Source organism: Pinus tabuliformis, chromosome J, assembly GCF_031772625.1.
Source record: "Pinus tabuliformis cultivar Carrire ecotype Pingquan chromosome J, CPIR1, whole genome shotgun sequence".
Classification (NCBI taxonomy): Eukaryota; Viridiplantae; Streptophyta; class Pinopsida; order Pinales; family Pinaceae; genus Pinus; species Pinus tabuliformis.
In genome coordinates this window covers 967,413,528-967,436,815 of record NC_142295.1, presented here as the reverse complement: position 1 = coordinate 967,436,815, position 23,288 = coordinate 967,413,528, and the positions used below count along the sequence as shown (strand labels likewise).

The 23,288-nt window shown below is 41.9% G+C and overlaps 1 protein-coding gene across 1 annotated transcript; it reads right to left on the bottom strand.

Annotated features, from left to right (window-relative positions):
* Positions 1–13,247: 13,247 nt before the first annotated feature.
* LOC149230056 (sphingosine-1-phosphate lyase-like) lies at positions 13,248–23,100 on the bottom strand. The gene is made up of 6 exons (XM_089381192.1): positions 22,783–23,100; positions 19,941–19,993; positions 18,331–19,736; positions 18,158–18,218; positions 17,730–18,076; positions 13,248–13,390 (listed from the first exon to the last, which is right to left on the bottom strand). The coding sequence occupies exons 1-6, from the start codon at positions 23,098–23,100 to the stop codon at positions 13,248–13,250; spliced, it is 2,328 nt and encodes a 775-aa protein (XP_089237318.1).
* Between the last annotated feature and the right edge of the window lie 188 nt (positions 23,101–23,288).

Below are 23,288 nucleotides of genomic sequence, written 5' to 3'. Positions count from 1 at the left end.
TTAGGATAAAATAGCTTCCCCTCGCTAAAAACAGCATTGGGGCACGTGAAGCCTGCAATAAGAGGTTAAATTCAGAAGTTTGGTTAAAATTTTCGTAACGCAAAATTGTTAGCAATAAACTTTGGTTAAAATAGAAGAAACCCAAAAAAAATGATTCAACTAGTGAATTAATAGGCGGTCAATACCGTATCGAACGCTATAGTCCCTGCTATGCCAGAGGCAGGGACTAATAAGAGAACCTCAAAGAAAAAACAAATTGCAAAGCTACAAAGTTACAGAACCCTAGTAGCAACCAAACGAAGAAAATGAACAATAAGCAGAAAAGACATAAGAATAGTAGTCTTGAAAATAGAAATAAAATCCTCAATAGTTTGTGAGTCATTGAATTAATCCATGTTGTTGGTACAAGGGTTTACCCTTATCCCCGTGTTCCATGTTAGCATAGCATGTGGAGTAAGGAAATAATGCCAATTTTCATAAACTTCTTGAAAATCTATGAAGATATTTGTACCACATTGAAGCCGAAATTCATAATCTAAATCTTAATAGGGTTCGAGTCTTAGCACCACCGGACAACCACAGGTTGAATATAAAATGTATGTATCAGTATATGCTTTAAATCAAGTATCGTAAATATTGAACCTATTCAAAAGTACAATGTGTGTTTGAATATATATATATATATATATATATATATATATATATATATATATATATATAGATATATAGATATACATATAAAAGGATTCTCTCCAAATGAGATAGGGTGACATTAATATGCTTAAATATTTCCTATTGGAGGATAAGTCTTCAATCTAGAATAAGAGGATAAGCCTTCAATCCACAATAAGAGCTTATTCTGGAGCTCTACAAGGTAGAATAAGTCTTCAATCCACAATAAGAGCTCTGCAGGGTAGAATAAGTCTTCAATCCACAATAAGAGCTCTACAAGGTAGAATAAGTCTTCAATCCAGAATAAGAGGATAAGTCTTCACTCCAGAATAAGAGCTCTACCAAGTAGAATAAGTTAGATTTGAGGATAAGTCTTCAATCCAAAATAAGAGCTCTACAAGGTAGAATAAGTCTTTAATCCACAATAAGATCTCTACAAGGTAGAATAGGTCTTCAATACACAATAAGAGGATAAGTCTTCACTCCAGAATAAGAGCTCTACAAGGTAGAATAAGTTAGATTAATACTGTATATACAATTTTAAATTGTTAAGAGTGAGATTTTATTAATTTGAGCAAGATAACAATAGGTATGGAAAGAGATTTTATATATATATATATATATATATAATTGTGTTGTGGTTGAGGTATGTCACAAACTTATTGTCAAAGGGAAATCGATTATAGCTGAAACTATGTTAGAAATAGTTAGGATTCTTAATATTCATAGTCTCTTAGCCAAAAGAATTTAGTCATCTGTAATTGATTTGAGAGATACGATTTAAGGTTTCCTATTCCTATAAATAGAGCATGATGTAATTCTGATGAGATTAATGGAAAACTCATAATTGATAGAGATTGGGTGAGGTATTAATGCATTGGTTTTAGGTGTGGACCAAGGTCAATGTTCATTATAATCTACTTAACTATTTGATCAAGAATATAAGAATGGTGAATCTCAAATTTGGATGGTTTTCTTCATTAAGGGTTTCTAGGGTAAAATTTGTGTGTATTGTGTGAATCTTTATGGTGTGCTATTGTTTATGTTCTATTCTTTAAGTTCTCTCATTGGAATTTAAATATTTATGTTAATTGAGATTTTAGACTAGTTTATATGTTTGGTCGACTTTGTATATAGATGTAAAAAGTGTTCAAGGTTGGTAAGATCATGAAATACCACTTACTACCTCCATAATTTGGTATCTAACTTGTAAATCTAGTGCCTAAAAGCCAACATCAAGTATTAAAGGATGTTTGGCTATAGGGGGATGCCTCTACTATTAAAGGTTCTAGATCTTGGACCTAGATCTATTCAAGAAAGACATTCTTGATTAGATATGAGATGAGATTCCTATTTATGTGGAAGTCCTAAGATGTAACTTTGGTTAAAGAAGGGATGGATACAAGTACAAAATTAAGATTGAGAAGCTTAATGGCCAAAATGTTGAGTTTTGGAAACTTAAACTAGAATATCTCCTTGTGTATTAAGAGTAACGGATTATTGTGCAACCCATAACACCTTCGATTGGCATGTTGATGGAGAGATGGGAGAAATTAAGGAGCATGAATCAACTTTGACATGCAGATTCATTGTTATTGAATGTCTCGGGGGAAGACATGGCCAATAAACTATGGGATAAGTTGGGAAACTTGTACTAGTGGAAATCATTGGTTAGAATGTTGTTTGTTCAAGATTAAATTTTTCTTTTGAGGATGAGAGAGGATGATCCAGTCATAGAACATGTTGGCTTTGTGGGCCCTGGCCTAGGTTCAACATTAGTCAGCCAAACAAATCCCTACGCTACTGGCCCTTTTGGCATCATCCCGCAGAGCGCGAACCAAAGTCTCACCCAAAGTAGTATGGGGGGATGTTGGAACCAAGTTTTCGCACCCTGAGATGGTCGTGATGTCGGTTTATACCCCGTGCTCCTGCCTTCGCGCAGGTCGCTAAGCCTTAGGGCTTATCGATCTACCTTCTATCCCGCCCTTCAATACCTCCGTGAAGGTGTACGATTGACCTTCGCGCAGCCCTAACCATTGGTTTAGGTACTTTCACGTTGCTATGATGATGTATTGTATAGGTTCCCAAGTTATCTCAAGTGTTTTACTTATCTTACCAATCAATTACAATTAGCATCACGTAAACTGATATTCTTACTTGTGTTCAATTAATAGATATAATCACATACATTCGTGCATCAACTAAATACTATAAAATAAAACCAAATCGCTATATAATCAAATGAATTAACAGAGACTAAAAACACAGTAATTGCATAATACTTCTCTTTATTGATATCTTCCAGTTTAATACAGACTCTATCCACCCTGCACACATAGCTGTAGGGGTCCGCGCACTCAGCTGCGGACTTCTACCCTAGGCCTCTGCGCACTCAGATGGAGAGCATCTACCTACGCTAAGACCCGAAAACACTTAGACCTCAACTCTACTTCACTTCTTACTCTTCGCTCTTCTCCCTTCTAACTACTTAGAGCTTACTTACTTAGCTCTGTTTTATACAATCCCATGGTCCACGGACCATGGGTAGGTTTTTATAGACAACTTGACACTTTAAAAAATAAGGGCAGACAACCCTTTATGACTCTTGACACCTTCGTGCTCCGCGACCACAAAATGCAGAGACTTTATAACTTTATTACAAAGTTGTCCTAAAACATGGGCTTTTAGCCCCAAAACTACTCCTTGGGAAACCCGTTCCCAACAGGCCCCCAACACAAACATGGTGACTCACCCTCAAGTCACTCTGTGGGCACATAGATCATAATGTGAAAACCTTCCAGCTCGACCTGTATGACAACCACCTCGGCAGTGCATTGCTCGGCCGCCTGCTTCACTTCTTTGACCAATTTCTCAATCGCTGGTCCTAAACTGTCAGCCTGAAGCTTCTGTTGAGTCACTTGTAGACTAGCAAGCTTGCCTTCAATGGAGGTTGTGACCAAATAGGCCTCGTCCAACCAAGGCTTCAAGCATGCCTTCAACACTGCCTCTTTGTGTTAAGATGCTTCTACTTGTTCCTTTAGTGTTTTGGCCTCCTACAGCTTCGCAAGTCTCTGTGTGAGGGCAACGGTACGTGTTGTTCCTTTTACCTTGTCATAGCGTTGTTGCAGTTCTCACGCCTCTGTCTCTAGCCTCTATACATTAGGATCTTCTTGCAGACTGGTTAGGACCTCGAACGATTGTTCAAACAACCTTGTGCAGTCTGCTACTGCACTGTCTACTACAGCTATCTCCTCTATGACAGCGGTTGCGCGCTGCTCCTTTACATCCAGCAGAGTTGAAGGCTGAGCCTTCAACTCCAACTTTGCAATATAGAGGTTCAACTCCAGCTGAACCTTGGCCAACTCTGTGCGAGCATCACACACCCCTGTAGCCAGTTTGCGAACGTGCACCTCTACCATTTCTCCCTCAGGAATGGCCAACTCTAGGACCATTCGGCATGCTTCCTCCACAACCTGAACTATGCGCTTGTTTCATTCAGTTACATCATTCACGACAGCGATGGCAGAGTCTCACTATAGGGCCAGTTGCACATTATTGATCTGCTGCTCTCTGGTCACCTACAAAGCTTGTTGTTCGCAGGCCCTTAGCTCCGCAATAACTCCATCCTGTAGTAGGTGGAGTAGCTCTCTAGGAAGCACTGCCAAGTTCAGCCCTACTCCCTTGAGGGCGCTAACAGCGGGCCAGTCAGCTTCGATCTCTGTGGCTAGTGCTCCCTCCAGCAGTACTATCACTCGTGATTCCTTCACATGCAGCATCCCAATGGCTTTTGAAGTACCGATAGCAAGGCTGGTGGACACCGTGCCAGCCTGTGATGTACAGATCTGTAGCTCATGTAGACCCGTATAGATGGCCCCCAATACTTGTTGTTGATACTGCTTGAACTAATGTAGTACCTCCACGGTGACATCCCGCACCGTATCTCTAATGTCATTCAAATATCCCTCTGTTAGGGTGATTGGGTCCAATGACGTTTTACTGGCCTTGGATTTCTTTTGCGGCCCAACTTTTTCCTGTCCTCTTGGACACTTGATATGATACGACGCCGTCTGCAGGTCCGCTCTGTGCTTCTCTGTCTACTCGTCTATTTCTTCCTCTGTTTTGGGCAAGGGCGACCTCGCACCTTTGTCAGAGTTACTCTCTACTCTGCCTGTCTACTCTTCCGCCTGCTCTGTGACATCATGCTTTGCCTAGGCCTTGTCATCGACCTCTTTCCTCCTATTCTTGGCAAGCTGTGCCATCTTGAGCTTGGCCTCCTCCTTTTTTCGCTGCGTGGTGGACTTTCTCGATCCCACCATCAAGTTTGAGGCAGTGCGCCACTCTACCGGTCAGTGGTCAAGAACTGCATCGATCACGTTGTCAGTTGCCAAGTAAGGCAAGTCATGCCACTTTTTCTCACGGTCCTTCCATGCCCTGATCGATATGACCTAAAATTCTACCTTGAACTCCACATACTCCTGCAGTTTGGAAAACATGGTAGGCGACAATCATGGCTTGCGGTTGATAGCCATGCGTATATTCATTTCCGTCACAATCCAAAAGATCTTGCTATCCTTGATGCGCTAAGAATCCTTGGTCACCCACATCGAAACGTACTTCGCCGCTTCTACCATGTCTGGTGTGACCAAGGGGAATTAACTATCTTTAGGCAGCTCCCAGGCTACCAGCACAATGGACAGCAAGAGCCATGCATAGTGGAAGGTCTTGTTGAGTTCCTGTGCCTCATGGCAGATCACGAGGAACTCACCACAGAGATAGCATGCCCAGTTAAGTTGAACTCCTTCTGTGCATTGGGCTGCTAGAGCGATGGCATGTGTTGGCACTTCATTTGCACGACACTACTACATCACATTTCTTGCCAAAATCTGCGTGGCCACCTTGACCACAGGATCACACATACTCAAGATGGCATAGCCTTGCAGCTTCATCATGAGCTTGAATTTATCCTTCATGGCCTCTGTGAGGGCATGCTCGCCACCTTTTCTGCCAAACATCATGGCCAGATTTTCCCCTGTATAGGGCAGCCGTGTGATCCTATGGATCAACCTGTCAGTGATGGGTATCTGCTCCTCTAGCCATAGACACCCATCATGTACCAAGCATAGCAGTTGCTTGATGACCAATATTGTAATGGGTGTGCGATTGTAGTGTGGCACACATAGCAGGTTTGAGCAGACTTGCCTTGTCTACACCCCTAAGCCACTTCTGTGGTTCCAACGCAATCATCCCGATGGTTGTATGAACAATGTGATGCATTAGTTATTGTTTCACCAAGTGAGGGAACTTCTCAGTGTCAACTAAGTCCCAATATTCCAATTTCAACAGCGGAAGCCGTCCCAAGCATGGTTCTTCAAAGACAATCTCGTCCGACAGCAGAGGTATGTGCAAGGCGACCTTGCTTTCATTAATGTCCTTCAGCACCTTGGTCTTGCTCTTGCACAGAGTGACGTATTCGGGAAACTTAGTAATGGGGTCAGAACCCTCGACTTCAATGTCCTCCACTTCCACCCCCAAATCCTCATCATCCATCGGGATGTCCTTAATCTCTTCCTCCTCTAGTTCCAAGTTAATAGTTTTTCCTTTTTCCTGTGCAGTGGGCTTGTCCTTCTGTGGGTTTCTTTTAGGCAACGTGTGTACGGGTGTCGTAGCCTGCTTTCCCTTCTTATCCTTCGCACTCTCCTTGGTCAGGGTAGGCTTCAGTCTAGGCATCTGTGGTGACTTGGGGACTTCAGCTAGTACCTCTGCAACCTCTAGAGTAGCTCCCTCTGCCTCCATAACAACCTCTGGCATAGCCCCCTCGATTGTCACTGCTTTGGTGTCCATAGCTTCTGATCCTAGGATAATGTCACGGATGAAATTGCGATCGGACTCTAGAAATCGATCAAATGCTGGGCAGTCAAGCAATTCTTTGAAAAATGCGTGGTTCATGCACGTCTGAGAGCTCACCAACTCAATGCTCAAAATGCCAAGTGTTTTTCTTTGGGCAGCCACATGTAATTTATAGGCCATTTTGAATTCAAATCCAACCATTCCCCCCAAATTCAGTTCATTAATGCCAGATTGGCAACAGATTTTCAAGGATCTTACCCATAAATTTCATCTTAAATGTCGCCTGCCCGCTCCATTTGGTCGTGGTTTCATTGTCAAATCATGAATAGTGACTTTAACAGTCACTTTCCAGCTAACCTGCATGGTTTTTCCATAGGTAGCGCAGCTCTCTCCGCGTGGTTGCAAACCCTATGACATCTCCTCATTCCGCGCAATCCCTCGATCGCGTAGTTTCCCAACCCGGGTAGTGTAGTTTATAGTCCTGCACCTCCTTTCAGTTGCTTAGAGCACTAAGACTATGCTACCTTCATATAGTCACCTGGTCGGATCACCGGTGTATGGCTTCAATCAGCTGCCATTAAACTTTATTAGGAATGGATCTCCATCCAATTTAACCAACTAAACTACTCCACCGTCGGTAATCTCCTTAATTACATAGGGCCCTAGCTAGTGCATCCTAAATTTACCTGGAAAATTATCAAACTTGCTGTCATATAACAAAACCAGATCATTTACCTTGAAGGTGCACAGTTTAATGTGCCGATCATGCCATGCTTTTTCACACTTCTTTTGGACCTATTGGTGAAATCCATTCAGAAACCTTTCTTCCTCAAGCTCAACAAGCTGTGCGAGCCTCTCTTCCAGGGCTTTGCGATCCTTCATACACGTGAGTGCCGCTATGCGTAGACTAGGCACAATGTATTCCATTGGCATCACTACTTCAACACCGTATACAAGCCTAAAGGGTGTCTGTCCAGTCAACTTTTTGCATGTCGTTTGATAGGCCCATAGCACTGCGAGTATGCGTAATTCCCAATCATTTCGTTGAGCATTGCAAACCTTGGTCAGCACGTTCTCCAGTACCTTATTGAATGCTTCCACCATCCCGTTAGCTTGTGGGTGATAATGCGTGCTTTTCTAGTGATAGAACTAAAATTCCTTTGTCAGCGCGCTAATCGTTTCATTCAGAAAGTGCGTACCGCGATCACTCATCAATATCTTTGGACACCCAAATTGCGTTAGTACATACTCAAAGAGAAACTTCACAGCGGTCATGTCTGCAGTCCTTCATAGGCTGTGCCTCCACCCATCAAGTCAAATACTCAGTCACGATGATAATGTACCATGCACCCATCTTCTTTTTTTGAGGTTGAATGGGTCCCAAAAAATCTATTGCCCATTTCTCGAAAGGTTGTAACATCATCTGTTGGTTTAGAGGCAACTCATCTCTCTGTGATGGCCTGCCAATCCTTTGACACACGTCACACGCCCTGCAATATCCGTTTGAATCCTGATGGAGGGTTGGCCACCACAACCCTGCACGTAGAATATTCTACGCAGTCGCCCTTCCTACATAATTCCCTCCCGTGGCACCCCCATGAGTGTCTTTGAGGATACTCCTTCTTTCAAACTCTGGTACATATTGTCGCAATACTTCATCAGACCCCATTTTGTACAAATGTTTGGTAATGACAAAAAATTCTACCGCGCGTACCACTAACTCCTTTTTCTGCTAGGTGGTGTAGCATTCTGGGGTAGTTTCTGTCGTTAGGAAGTGTATGATGTCTCAAAAGTGACCATCTGCGATACGCACTACAAAGAGCTATGCGTCAGGAAATCCCTCCTCCAAACTAGTGGGCTCTTCTCCCGTTTCAATGCGTGACAGATGATTTGGTCCCACGTTAAGTTGTCTAGGCTTCAAAATAACTTCAAAATCATAATCCTAGAACAATAACAAGCACCTGCATATTCTCGCCCCCAACACAGGCGTATTAACCAGGTATTTCAATGCAAAATGATCCGTATACATCTTAAAATGTCCACCCAGCAAATAGTGTCTAAACTTCTGGAGCATGTATACCATTGCTAGTCCTTCACGCTCGGTGTTGGAATAGTTCTTCTCAGCCTTGGATAACCTCCTACTTGATAATGCTATAGGGTGGTCCAATTCTCCTTCACCAGCCTATGTCAGTGCTGCTCCTAGTGCTATACATGACACGTCTACATGTACATGAAACTCCTTCCAATCCGAGAAGACTAAAATCAGCATAGCGACCATTTTTCCTTTCAGCACATCCAAGCTTTTCTGACAGTCCTTGTTCCAACAGAACGTGACATCCTTTTTCAACAACTTCTCCATAGGCACGGTGATCTGGGCATAGCCCTTGATAAACTTCATATATTACCTAGTATGTCCCAATGTTGCGCGCAGCTGTTTCACACTCCTAGGTGCCTCTAGATTAATCACTGCGATCTTCATGGGATCTACCATCAATCCCTGTCTGCATACCACATGACCCAGCAGAGTCCCAAAAGGGACACAAAACAAACATTTCTTCAGATTGAGCGCAATCTGGTACCTTCGATAGGTATCTAGCATTAAGCACAAACTTGCCACATGGCATTTTACCAACCCAAACATAGTCCAGTCATCAAAGTACACCTCCAGAAACTTATGAATGAAGTCTTTGAATGCAACAATGACTACACGCGAAAAAATCACAAGTGCATTCTTTAATCCGAAAGGCATTACGGTGTACTGAAAACATCCCCATTTAGTCGCGAAGGTTGTCTTTCTTCTATCTTCAGGCGCAATTTTGATCTGATGGTACCCAGAGAACCCATCAGTGAAGGAGTATGCTTCCTGGCCACCTACATTATCCAATACCTCATCAGTGAACGAATTTGGGAAAGGATCATGTATGCAAACGTCATTCAACTTCCTAAGATCTACGCATATCCTTATTTCATCCTTCTGCTTCTTTTCCTATACCACCATTGGGCTCACCCAATCAGATTCTTGTACGGGCTCAATGATGCCTGACGCAAGCATCTTATCTAACTCTAAGCGGACCTTCTCCTTATAGTTCGGATTGAGACGGTAAGGTCTTTTCTTAACCAGATTTGTGTCAGGTTTTAACGTGATCTTCATAACGCCCAGGTCTCCTATTATCCCCTTTAACTCCGTAAACTTGGTAGGGAACAAATCCTGGTATTCGCGGAGAAATTTGGTGACCTTATCTACCATCACGTCATCCTAGTAATCTCCAATCTTCGAGAATTTGGGCTCCACCTCCATGCCAATATTCATCTGTTTAGTTTTTAGCGATGCGGTTATATTAGGATTCTCGATCTGCAGTCCCTTGACCTCGCAGTGACCCTCGATTTCAGGGATATTAATCTTTCGTGGGTCCTCATCTTCTTCTTTAGCAGTCACGTTATATCACTTTAGCGCGTGGCTCAGTTGAGTAGTCCAATCGAGTTGAATCAGATCCAAAGGATCCTGCGATATCCTAAAGATCGCTACTTTAACTTCTTGTAGAGCTTCGTCAATACAGTCAAACCCGTCTTCAAAGTTGAACGTCATTATGAACCCTTCGCGCAAAATATCCCATTCTCCTGTGCCATGGCGGAGCTCTGTCTCCAAGTACTAGTTCATCGGGATGACATCCAGAGTGTGACAGAACAAGTGCACCCATTCAGGTTGGGGCTTCGCTCCATAGGCCTTAGCCCATTTGGCCAAGTGTTTGCATGGATCATCCTTCCCGTCATACGTGTCTGTCACTCCTACCTTCAGCTTCCCAAAGAGTGTTCTCATCATCCTCCTATACTCACATCAATCATCAAAACTACCCTTGTGCGTACCCCACCATCTCACGGGTGTAGCGCACAATGCCCAGTCCAAAACCTGGAAGTGTTGCTTCTCTGGTACTTCCCTCTCAAATTCATCCAAAAACACATCCACATCATTCAAGACATCATAAGTGGGTAGATTTCTTACCTCTAACGACACACAGCGCAGCGACCGGGTCATCATGTTACAGCTCAGCGTAGTCACTTCATGTAGCTGATTCTACCAGTGCTCTAATTCTTCGTCTAAGTCTGAGGTGCAAGAACTCTCGCGATCCCATGTAATTCATCCATCTGTTGTCAGATTCACCCAATCTTGGTCTCGCACTTTTATCTTATATATGTAGTCCAAATCATCATTTCTTTCATAATCGCGAACTAGTTCAGTATAGTGTGATCCTTCTGCAGGATCTAGGGGTACTATTACGCAAAGTGATTTCTCTTCAAATATCATCTTTCGCTTCTTTAGGTTGACTACCCCGTTCATGTCAGTAGCCCAATCAATGCCAAGGAGCGTAGGGTAGGGGTTGTTGTCATCCACAATTTCTATTACTTCAAAATCAACCACTGCGCTCGCACCTTCAATATCTACAGTTACTCCCTGCAATCGCCCCATGGGGATGATCTTCTGTTGATTTTCCATCCTTAGCTAAATCGGAGACCATTACAGCGCGGTTCTCCCCATCCACTCCCAAGTCTACTTTTAAGATCCAAAATAACTTGATCCATTTCATATTATCCTATCTGTGCGGTGAGTCTCATCTCACGTCTTATCCTTACCTTATGCCTACCAATCTTCCATACCACGTGTGGTTCACCCGGGGGGTTTCCGGAAAATTTATTTATAATTTCTTGTAACCCCTTCACAACCTTGCTATCTCACAGCAGCTTCATGTAGGTCTCTAGAAAGGTTGTAAGCATAGAAGGGTCCATTTCCTGAACAGGTTTATCCCCGCTCCCTGAGGTAGAGGCCTCAATGAAGCTCTTATTTTCTTCCATGAATGTTTCACATGCACACTCTGTTAGTTACCTATACCTATAGGTTTCATATTTCATGATTGGCAAAGGAAGGTCCAAATATGCTCTACTTTGATGAGGCAAAGATCCCATATTTCCAAGAGAAGACAAGCTGTGCATATAGCTTGATATAGACTCAATTTTGATGCATGGTCCAACTGCCTAATCTGGATCATGCCATGTTTTAAATTTTCAATTGTAGAATAGAGAAAGAAGTCTGTCCAAACTGTTTAATCTTGGCAGACAAGTAGCTTAGGTAGAGAAGTAAGGCTCCCAACTGCTTAATCTGGGACCTTGGAAGCAATAAGGGTAGCATTAGATAGAGAATCAAAAGGAAAAATCCAGAGAAAAGAAAAGGCAAATAAGGGTCTGCAAGTCTAAGTGCACCCTCCAAGAAGAAACAAAAAATGCTAGGCAAATAGATGGGTAGGCAGATGGGGTTGCAGAAGTGTCAATCCTTATAATTTAAGGTGTGCTAACCTATTTCACAAAGCAAAATCAATGGATTGAGAAGTCCTTCTTCTCTATCAGGTTGCAGCAAAGAAAGGAGCATGTCTAACTTCCCAATTTTCCCCTTTTCCGTCCATTTACTAACATCCCCTCATCAGTTGAAATTGATGGAAGAATTGGTGGTTTTATGGTGGTTCTTAGTCTTATTAGAAGCCACATTTCTTGTCTAAATTCTTTTCATTTTGATCTACTCCCTAAGCTAAGTTATTTTCAAATAAACTTAGTAATATCACCCCTCATCCACTCTTTCACCCACACTAATTTCTAAAATTCTATTATATAATTCCCCTATGTTACCCCTTCCCCTACTATTATAACACCATGGTGTATAAACCCCCAAGCATTGTATAAATATCCCTCCCCTTGGAATTATAGCCAATAAGTCCTCTGTCAGGGATCAAATGGACATCTGGTCAGTTTGAGAAACCTAAGCCTAACCCCCTTCCCCCTTCTGAATCCATTTTGACCTATTACCCCTTCATTTGCTAAGAAAAACATATGAAAAACCCTTTTTACCCATAACCCGCTTCATTTACAAAAAGCGCACAAAAACCCACTTTTTTGAGTTTATCCAAAGTATCGGCGCGGTATTATTTGTATTTTATTTTTACATTGAAAAAACCAAATAAACCCGCCGAAACCCAAAGTCCCGCTGGGCACGCCGTTCAAAAGAAATAATATTTTATTACCTCCCCGCTGCCGTATCGTCCGCACTATTCAGCGACCCGTCAACCGTCCGATCGGGTGCTTTTGATCGGACGACCATTATGCATATTGGGTTGGGCCCGACGTCCGAAGATTAGCGCCCGAGAAACTGTCAGAGGGTGACGTCAGGCCTTCGCCACGCGTCGCCCTCACAATTTCTCGGGTCGCCCTCTGACAAAACCCTGACCGTATCTAAGGCGGTCCGAGAAAAACCATTACCGCTTATCATTTACCGCCGGTTCTATTATGCCTGCGTCATCACCACGTCGGACCCACGTCAGTGCCACCCCGCCGTCGCGTCAGCACTCTTGTCCGCCCCTGTGCTGATATGTCTGCCACCTCATTATCCCCGTGGACCAATCACGGCTTGCCACATCACCCGGTGACGTCATGCTGACGTCACCCGACCTTGACCCCACCTAATGACGTCATGCTGACGTCATCCCAAAAACGAGCCAATATGCCAAAAGTCCATATTTTAGCCAAAAATGCATGTTTTTTCTCACTTTTGCCAAAACTACTATTGATTTTCCTGCATGCATTTTACGACCAATTTAGCGCCAACCTGCACAATTTGACTCTTAAACCGTGGGCGCCTCCGTCGTACCTGCATTCGTAACTGTTATCGACAATTCACAAGGTATTTCTCAAAATTGTTCCCTGCACCTGGTTTTATCCATGTTTCTGTAAGCAAACTGTTTAAGAGAGTATAAAACACCAAAATCACCATCAAACATCCAGTGACCTGCACTCATTTCCGAATAGCGAGGCAATAAACCTTCTGCCAAGCCTGCATTTGACCAAATTAACCTGAATTCACTGGTAGTTCGCGCAGTCGTGAACTAGAAACCTCCATTACATAAATTCACCATAGAAATACTCTAACTCAGTCCTGCTACTGTTTTAATCAATCCTATAAACGGTATTTCAATTGCTGTTTGCTCAATTCGCCCTCTGTTCCCTACAATTCACAGTTATATCGTCAAGAAACTCCTCTGCGTTCTTCTGCTCACTCAAAACAGTTTACATACAAATCATAAGCCTTTCTAGTCATGGAAGCACCAATAGCCTTGAATATCCAGCCTCTGAATGCCCCTCAAAGGGAGTTAGAATGGAAAGCCCTGGGAGATGTAGATTATCAGATGATAGACTGGTTCCCAATGGGTTCTAAGTTTAATATCCACATGCTAAATGAATTGAAAGCCCAACACCTTGGTGGAGCTGATATTTTAGGGATTTGGGACTCAAATTTTCCCATTTACAACCTCCCTCAAGTCAATGCCCTTCCAGACTTGATCCACAAGTGCCATGAATGCTATGATCCATGCCAAAGAGTTGTTCTCAGTCCTACAGGCTCAATCTTGTTTCATATCACCCCAGAAACTATAAATGAGATGTTGCATTTCCATACTGCAAGGCCATTGACTCCTCTCTCCATGTTGGACTTAGTAAAGAAGGGGAGTAATTTGTCAAGTGCCCAGATCACCAAAATTAATCAGTTGTTCATACAGCCAAGCTCTGAAACTATGAGGACTCCTCCTATTGGATATCACTACCTGAATGACTTGGGCAGAATGCTGGTAGATTTGATCAGCTACGTTCTGGGGTACAAGGGAATTGAGGATGTTGATGACACTATAATGGCAATGCTGTCTATATTTTCTCCTGGAAAGCCTCCAGCTATACACTATGACTATGCCACATATATTGCAGAAAAGATCCATGAACAGCTAATGAATCTGCAAATGGAAAGGGTGTTCAGATACACCTCATACATCTACCATCTGTTCTTGTTTTATCAACCAGACAGTTTCTCCATTCCCCTCAAGAAACTAAATGCCCAGGGAATTCCAAGGTCAGTTGTGTTTTGGACCTCAGTTTTTCATCGTACTTCCGAATCACCATACACATACTGTGAATTCATAGACCTGTTCATTCACCCAGCTATGACCTTGCTGTATGGTGTCCCTCCTCCAAGGTTGACTGATGACATGCAAAGAATTCTCCATCTCTCCAAATCCTACAGCATTGGTGATTGGTATTTTTACCAACACCACACAGTAATCAGAATATATGGCTGTGAGTTGGACCCTTACAGGCTGCCAAGGTATGTCCCTATGAGACTTTTTGCCCTAGAATACTTCAGGCAGTTTGGAAATGCAGACTGCTTCCATTTCCAAAGTAGGAATAAGAAGGTGCAGCTGAAGGTAAGGAACCAGCTAGGCCCTTTTCTATACAATAAAAGAGAGGAGGGATGGAAGGAGGCAGATATGATCTTAGAAAGTTTCAAATTGCAAACCAGTTTCAAATGGATACCTTATGACCCTAATCATTTTATCTCCCTCAGAAGGATAAAATACAAATTGGGTAACTATTCACATGTTAGGCTGCCTCATATTGAAAAGTATGCAAATGCTTTGAGCTGGAAAGAGGGCACTCTAGAAGAGCCAATCTCTAGAGAGCAGATGCTAGAGAGAGAGGCTAGGAATTTGCAAAAAGAGGCTGACTTGGAAACTTGTGGACAAGTTTCCTTATCATATCAAAGGCAACTTGGAGCATCTGCCTCTTCTTCAACAACACATCAGCAAGCTGCCATGGACACTCAACAGACATCCAGCAAAGGCAAAGAAAAGCAGGTGGAACAAGAGCAACCACCTCCCATGACTGAAGAGCAAACAGAAAAAGAAGTGCAGCAGCAGGAAGTACATCAACAGCAGCAGCAGCAACAACAAGAAGAACAAAGACAGGAGCAGCCTGTACAGCAAGAGCAGACAGTGGAAGCCCCAATTTTCACTGAACAGCAGGCCCAAAACACGGTGCCTCCTAGGCAAGAAACATCAGCTGAAGCATCAATCCTCCAAACTCCACAAAAGGAGGATATAAGCAGGAAAAGGGACAGAGAGACTCCCTTAACCACATCAATAAGTCATGGTGAGAAAAGACAGAGACTGAATCCTTTCTCTGAGGAGGAAATGCCAATAGGGCAGTCTCTGGGCATGGGCCCACCTAGTAGAGAAGCATCCGCAAGTTCCTTCCAAGAGGAACAGAACAGAACAGTGGGAGGAGAAGTCAGCTCCTCAAGCCAGCAGAGAGAAGGTGAACTGAGCATCAAACAGCAGTTCATTGACATAAAGAGGAGGAATGAGCCAATAAAGATACAACTATACAATCATTTGTTGAAAATGGCTCCCACTAACCAGCAAAGACTGATGTCTGCGTATGATGTTAGTGAAGGCAAAATGATCATGAGTCATTTCTTGCCAGCTGTAGCACAGCCCCAGTCCCCTGCAGATTATATAAGGACCAATCTTGAGGTCCTTGCCAAGGACATCCACCCTATGGACAAAATTGAATTACACAAACAAACGGGTGAGATGGTGTATGCCTCCTTGGCAGACAAAACATTGGACAATTATAGGCTAGAAAATAGCCTTAATAATACAGTTGCACAACTTGAGTTGGAGAGAGCATTCTCTCAAGCTAAGGACAACAGAGTTAGGTCCTTAGAAGATATAATCATAGAGATTGGGCATGATCCCAAAGATATCAAGGGCATACAAGAGATATTGAAGTTGAGGGATGCAGACATGGTAGCTTTGAGAAGAAAGATCAAAATCCCAGCCACAATTCACCCTCAAACAGATGAAGTTGCCCAGCAGAGGCATGATCAAGATGCCACAGCCTTGCTGGTGTCTCTATACAAGCAGCTAATTCAGACTCAAGAAAAGCTGGGAGAATCAGAGGCTGCACAAGCAGCATTACAGGCAGCTTTGAAGCAAAGAGAAGAAGGTCAGACCTCCCAGCCTCCTCCTGAAATAATAAACCTTGAGGAAACTGCTCCAACTACTGTTCCTCCTCCTCAACAAATAGGACATACAGCACCATCCACCTCAGCACCACCAGCAACAACAGAGCAGGCCCCAAGCCTGGATATGCAAAAGCTGAGAAATGAGATCTAGGTTGTTATCACAAAATCAGGTACTGAAGGCTGCCAATCAGCAAGACTCTGTGTAACTGTTTCAAACCAGGCTTTTAACTAAGGCTTAGCCTCCTTAGTCTGAGAGGGCTCTCTCATAGGTTATTCATATTGAACAAGATGGCTAACTCTTACAAGACACATGAAAAATGTACTGGCTGGACAGAATTGCTTCCCATTGGGCTTATGGAGTCACTAATATCTCAGTAAACAATAACACTATCCTTTCATAGAAATCAGGTCACTTTACATCTAATGTTCAAACATAACTTACATGAAACTCAGTTTGCTTAGGCATACAGGAAGTCAGAGCATGATTCATGAGTTCTGAGTGATTATGCATTAACCAAACTGTAAAAGAACATTAAAGAGAATAAATCATCATACATTTGAACAATAAGATCTATTGTGAATCCTGAGAAGAAACAACAGTCCTTTGCATTACTGAAATCTGCTATACATAAACCAAAACAGTCTTCTCCAAAAACATCCAACCCCAATTACCTAGATCATTCTCCTCTATATAGACACATACTTCTAACTACTTAGAGCTTCCACCTCCAGCATGAGGGAGCACGATGATTGCCATTAATTACTCTTATCCGCTATTGAACTAACCTATTAAATACAGTCAGAACTAACTGAAGTTCTAAAAGGTTCATATTTAATTATAACTTTAATTCTATCTTCTTCGTAGAAGATTCCTCCTTGCAGCTTTGACACATGGCTTCCTTTCCGTTTGGCTGAGATGGCATGAGATGAGCAATTAATGCCCCATGTTTGTCTTTAATAACACATCCTTTCCGTTACCCTGAAACATAGGCCCCTGTTTGTCGGTCTTTGATGTGCTTCACGATATTCGAATCCAAAGCAGTATGCCTTTTATCTTTGATTACTCAAAATTGAACAGGCTGCTACGTCTTCGATGTGCTAGCCATTTTTTCATGTGTGAAGACAACACCTTTCAGAAAGATTTGCTGATTTGTCAATCATAATTGATTGGCTCAACTGAAACATGCAGCTACAGCAGTTTCGTAGCGCGCTACGAAACTGCTGTGTAATTTAAAAAACACAGCTTCAACCTAAAATTTGACTGTCTTCAAGTAACAAGGAAGAAGAGATGTATGCCAATCATTGACAATGAAAATAAAACCCTCCCCATGAGGTCCACTAAAGTGTTCACTGCTTGAGAGCTTAATAATCTTTGGAGCTTCAATAGCTGCCTGACATAAGAGGCTAAAACGAAGTTCATTGTCTTGAGTTTTTATCCCTGAACAAAAGATAACTGCCTCAGAAGGTTTATGATCTTCTGCTTCAACACCATCATCTGTTAAAATGCCACATTCCGCTGCAATTGCTTTAGCTGTGTTAATATTGTCACCAGTGACCATCCTCACTGTAATACCTGCCATATCATGCTGTGGAGATGCTTTCTCAGATATGACTTCCATTAATTCACTCAGTTCCATGCCAAAGTCAATCAAAGAAACAACAGTACATCTGTTGCAGAAGAAATCAAGCTTTGTCATGCGAATGTTCATCTGAGTGTCTGTTCCATCATAGTGAGGAGAATTGGGCTACCTTGTAACAAATGTGACATTCACAAAATCAGATACATCTTCCTCTTTGGTTTTTTCCCCTCCTACGGGTAAATTCCAATCAAAAGTTCATATTTGGAACTTGTAAGAGGGGTTCCAAAGTCATGTGATGAATTTTGTTTTGGTGTCGAGGGGAAAGAACTTAAGATGCTTTACTGTCCATATATTCAATCAGCAAATCCTGCACCATCCCTCTGTCTGGCATCTTTCCAGCAGCTCCATATATTGGAGCCATGCCATCTTCAAATGCACTTGGATTTTCTTGCACAGTTGTAACTGCTTCTTTCAGATCTTTCAAGCAATCTTCTGCTATAAGGGTATGCTGAAGAGTCAGACATATGTGTATGCTGTTAGGTCTTTGTAAAGCATTTAGATTCCATCCTCGTGTTGACAGAACATCATTCACTTTAAAAATATCGAGCTTATCTGATCCAAATGCAATGACTGTCATGTCTGGTCTTCCCACAATGAATAGTTCTGGAATTTGCTTTATTCCTTCCTGAAAAGTTTTTGATACTTCCATTACTTTTCTCACTGCCTCCAGATATCCTTCCTCCCTAACACTCATCATAGATGCCCAGGCACCAGCAATAAGACCACCAGATCTGCTTCCAGCAATAGTTGGTGAAACATAAAGACCTCCTGACCACTCTGTTACAGCCACAAATTGTTGCTTTCTGATTTCATGATTGTGATACAGCACAACACTTGTGCCCTTTGGCCCTAGGCCATACTTGTGAGTATCCACTGATATTGAAGTTACTCCTTGAACAGTGAAATCAAAAGGTGGAATTGTATACCCTAATTTGCGAGCAAAAGGAATCACAAAACCTCCAAGGCAGAGATCAACGTGAAAGCAAATACCCCAGCGCAAGACCAAGTCTCCAAGTTCTTCGATGGGATCAATGATACCATGAGGAAAACCCGGTGCTGAGCCAACAATCATAACCGTATTCTTGTTCAAATAACGCTGGATTTCTTTTACATCTGCTTCGACATCTTCATTTACCGGTACACGCCATAGCTTGATTTTAAGGTATTGGGCCGCTTTATCATATGCAGAATGGGCAGATTCTGGAATTATAATTTCTGGTTTCATAATTCCCTTCTTGACTTTCATATAATCCCGTGAAGACTTTATTGCAAGTATAATACTTTCTGTGCCTCCCGAAGACATATTACCACAAACTTGTCCTCCAGATGCTTTTTCTCTACTACCAAACATGCTTGCTTTCATTGCTACCACCTCACTCTCAAATCGTGCTATACTTGGGAAAACGCTCAAATGCAGCGGGTTGGTGTGAGAAAACATGGAATATGCTTCATTTATCAGTGAAAAATGTCCTTCGGGTTCACTCCCACCAATATACACTGTACCAGAGCATCTTCCTTTCCATCGCACATCTTTTGACTTCTCAAATTTCAACCTTTCTATGACTCCTATACCAAGACCAGCCCTTGGCAGCTCAGTTTGCCAATTTTCTCGTCCAGATTTAACACTAGACTGCATCTTGTCAACAACCTTTCCCTTCTCCCGTTCGATGTGGGTCGGAGAGCATGGCCTCCATTAATTTCCCGAGGAAGCCTGTAACGAAGTAGTTGTCCCTCAGAGGTTATCGTTGCAGTGATTTTCATCCTTATTGCATTTGCACCTTCTGTAGTTTTCGACAGGAGATCAAGAACTCCAATTATACCTTTGCCAACACCTTGAACAAAACCCTCCACACCAGATGATCTGGCACCTTCAAGTGGCTTTGTTACAATACCTGTAACTCCGCGAAATAGTCCTTTGCAAAAGCCCCTTTGATGCCAACAGAGCCTGCACGTGTCAAGACTGACATGTAAGACCTTACACATGCTATTCCCGTAAAATTCTTGCAGAAAATATGACAGCTGGTGTGAGATGTGCTATGGATCAGCATGAATTCCCCATTTCGTAGCGCAACCAGTGCAAAACATGAATTATGCGCTACGAAATCACTTAAAACATGCTGCGCTGCGAAACTGATAGAAAGGATTTATGCGCCTTTGACAAAGAGTCGAACTGATGTGAAAAATTTAAAAAAATTTCTTGAGTGACAACAGTGACTCCACTTGGGATAGTGTGCTCCTGTAGTACACTAAGAACTTGCAGATCCAGTGCCTTATCCATTCATGACAAACAGAAATTTGCTTGACAAGCATGACTGTAGGAGAAAGAAAGCTACATCTACTGAAAAATGCTCAGTTGACCTTGAGCTTATTTATATTTACCTACCTACCTATCCTAACAGTTTCAAACTTTTTCCTGCTCAATCAATATGAAATTTCCAATGTAGCCAATCCTCTGTTTTATTTGATATTTGACTTCTTTGACTGCATCGTAGTTCAGAGCCAATATGATAGTGTGATGACCGCTGCCACTGGAATTGTCTCTGATCTTTATAGGAAAACTGAAATACTGGAGTGTAAAACTCTTCCATGTAATCAGCTATAGGATCCCAGAATACATGATCATCTTGATTTTTCTTGTAACTTTCTGGTTGTGCAAACTGATCTTCAACAACAGTGTTCAGTTCCTCAATCGTGAAAGAGAAAGGAACCAGCATTGTCTCCTTGCGTTCTGCCATAGAAAACTTCTGAAAATAATGATCATGATTATGAAAACTATATGCCTGAATTTGACCTTCTAAACCTTCAATTTCTTTCTCAATGTCCTCAGCAACTTCATCCAAAAATCCCATATTATCCTCTGCTTTACAGTCAAAGGACTTTAGATACGAGGACAAGGACAAAGAAAAATTTTCACCTATTTCTTCATTAATATGATCATCATTCCATTGTTTGAAACCCTCAACTGAAGGAGAGTTTGCCACCACCTCTGACCTATCTATCCATTCCTCCAAAAACATAAGCCATAAGTCTTGAAGTGACTTAACGGATTTGATAGGAAAACTTTCAATATTGTTTGCATTTCCCTTGAAGTGAATCATAAAATAACATAATGCAAACATCCTCATGTTTAACTCTAAGAAGCTCAGCAAAATGACAGAAATCTGAGATATGCTTCAGAGTTAAACTCAAATCTTCTCCATTAAATTTGGGACCATTCCTTAGAAAATATGCATCCTTGGGAAAATGATTTGGGAAACCATGAATTCCTGAAAAATCTATGCATGCATACCTTGAACTAAGAATGGTAGCTTCTGGGTCCTTCATAACTCCAGTGGAATCACCATGAACCTATGAATTTCGAATTCTTCAACAATGGAGTCGCCAAGGTAGTTTTGCAGCCTCGAAAACCTTTTTGAACTCCTGCTACCTTCAGAAATTCAATCTTATAACTACGGGAATGAGTAATCTTCAGGCTCCTGGCAGACGCACCAAAATGTTATCACAAAATCAGGTACTGAAGGCTGCCAATCAGCAAGACTCTGTGTAACTGTTTCAAACCAGGCTTTTAACTAAGGCTTAGCCTCCTTAGTCTGAGAGGGCTCTCTCATAGGTTATTCATATTGAACAAGATGGCTAACTCTTACAAGACACATGAAAAATGTACTGGCTGGACAAAACTGCTTCCCATTGGGCTTATGGAGTCACTAATATCTCAGTAAACAATAACACTATCCTTTCATAGAAATTAGGGCACTTTACATCTAATGTTCAAACATAACTTACATGAAACTCAGTTTGCTTAGGCATACAGGAAGTCAGAGCATGATTCATGAGTTCTGAGTGATTATGCATTAACCAAACTGTAAAAGAACATTAAAGAGAATAAATCATCATACATTTGAACAATAAGATCTATTGTGAATCCTGAGAAGAAACAACAGTCCTTTGCATTACTGAAATCTGCTATACATAAACCAAAACAGTCTTCTCCAAAAACATCCAACCCCAATTACCTAGATCATTCTCCTCTATATAGACACATACTTCTAACTACTTAGAGCTTCCACCTCCAGCATGAGGGGAGCTCGATGATTGCCATTAATTACTCCTATCCGCTATTGAACTAACCTATTAAATACAGTCAACACTAACTGAAGTTCTAAAAGGTTCATATTTAATTATAACTTTAATTCTATCTTCTTCGTAGAAGATTCCTCCTTGCAGCTTTGACACATGGCTTCCTTTCCGTTTGGCTGAGATGGCATGAGATGAGCAATTAATGCCCCATGTTTGTCTTTAATAACACATCCTTTCCGTTACCCTGAAACATAGGCCCCTGTTTGTCGGTCTTTGATGTGCTTCACGATATTCGAATCCAAAGCAGTATGCCTTTTATCTTTGATTACTCAAAATTGAACAGGCTGCCACGTCTTCGATGTGCTGGCCATTTTTTCATGTGTGAAGACAACACCTTTCAGAAAGATTTGCTGATTTGTCAATCATAATTGATTGGCTCAACTGAAACATGCAGCTACAGCAGTTTCGTAGCGCGCTACGAAACTGCTGTGTAATTTAAAAAACACAGTCTTCCTCCTAAAATTTGACTGTCTTCAAGTAACAAGGAAGAAGAGATGTATGCCAATCATTGACAATGAAAATAAAACCCTCCCCATGAGGTCCACTAAAGTGTTCACTGCTTGAGAGCTTAATAATCTTTGGAGCTTCAATAGCTACCTGACATAAGAGGCTAAAACGAAGTTCATTGTCTTGAGTTTTTATCCCTGAACAAAAGATAACTGCCTCAGAAGGTTTATGATCTTCTGCTTCAACACCATCATCTGTTAAAATGCCACATTCCGCTGCAATTGCTTTAGCTGTGTTAATATTGTCACCAGTGACCATCCTCACTGTAATACCTGCCATATCATGCTGTGGAGATGCTTTCTCAGATATGACTTCCATTAATTCACTCAGTTCCATACCAAAGTCAATCAAAGAAACAACAGTACATCTGTTGCAGAAGAAATCAAGCTTTGTCATGCGAATGTTCATCTGAGTGTCTGTTCCATCATAGTGAGGAGAATTGGGCTACCTTGTAACAAATGTGACATTCACAAAATCAGATACATCTTCCTCTTTGGTTTTTTCCCCTCCTACAGGTAAATTCCAATCAAAAGTTCATATTTGGAACTTGTAAGAGGGGTTCCAAAGTCATGTGATGAATTTTGTTTTGGTGTCGA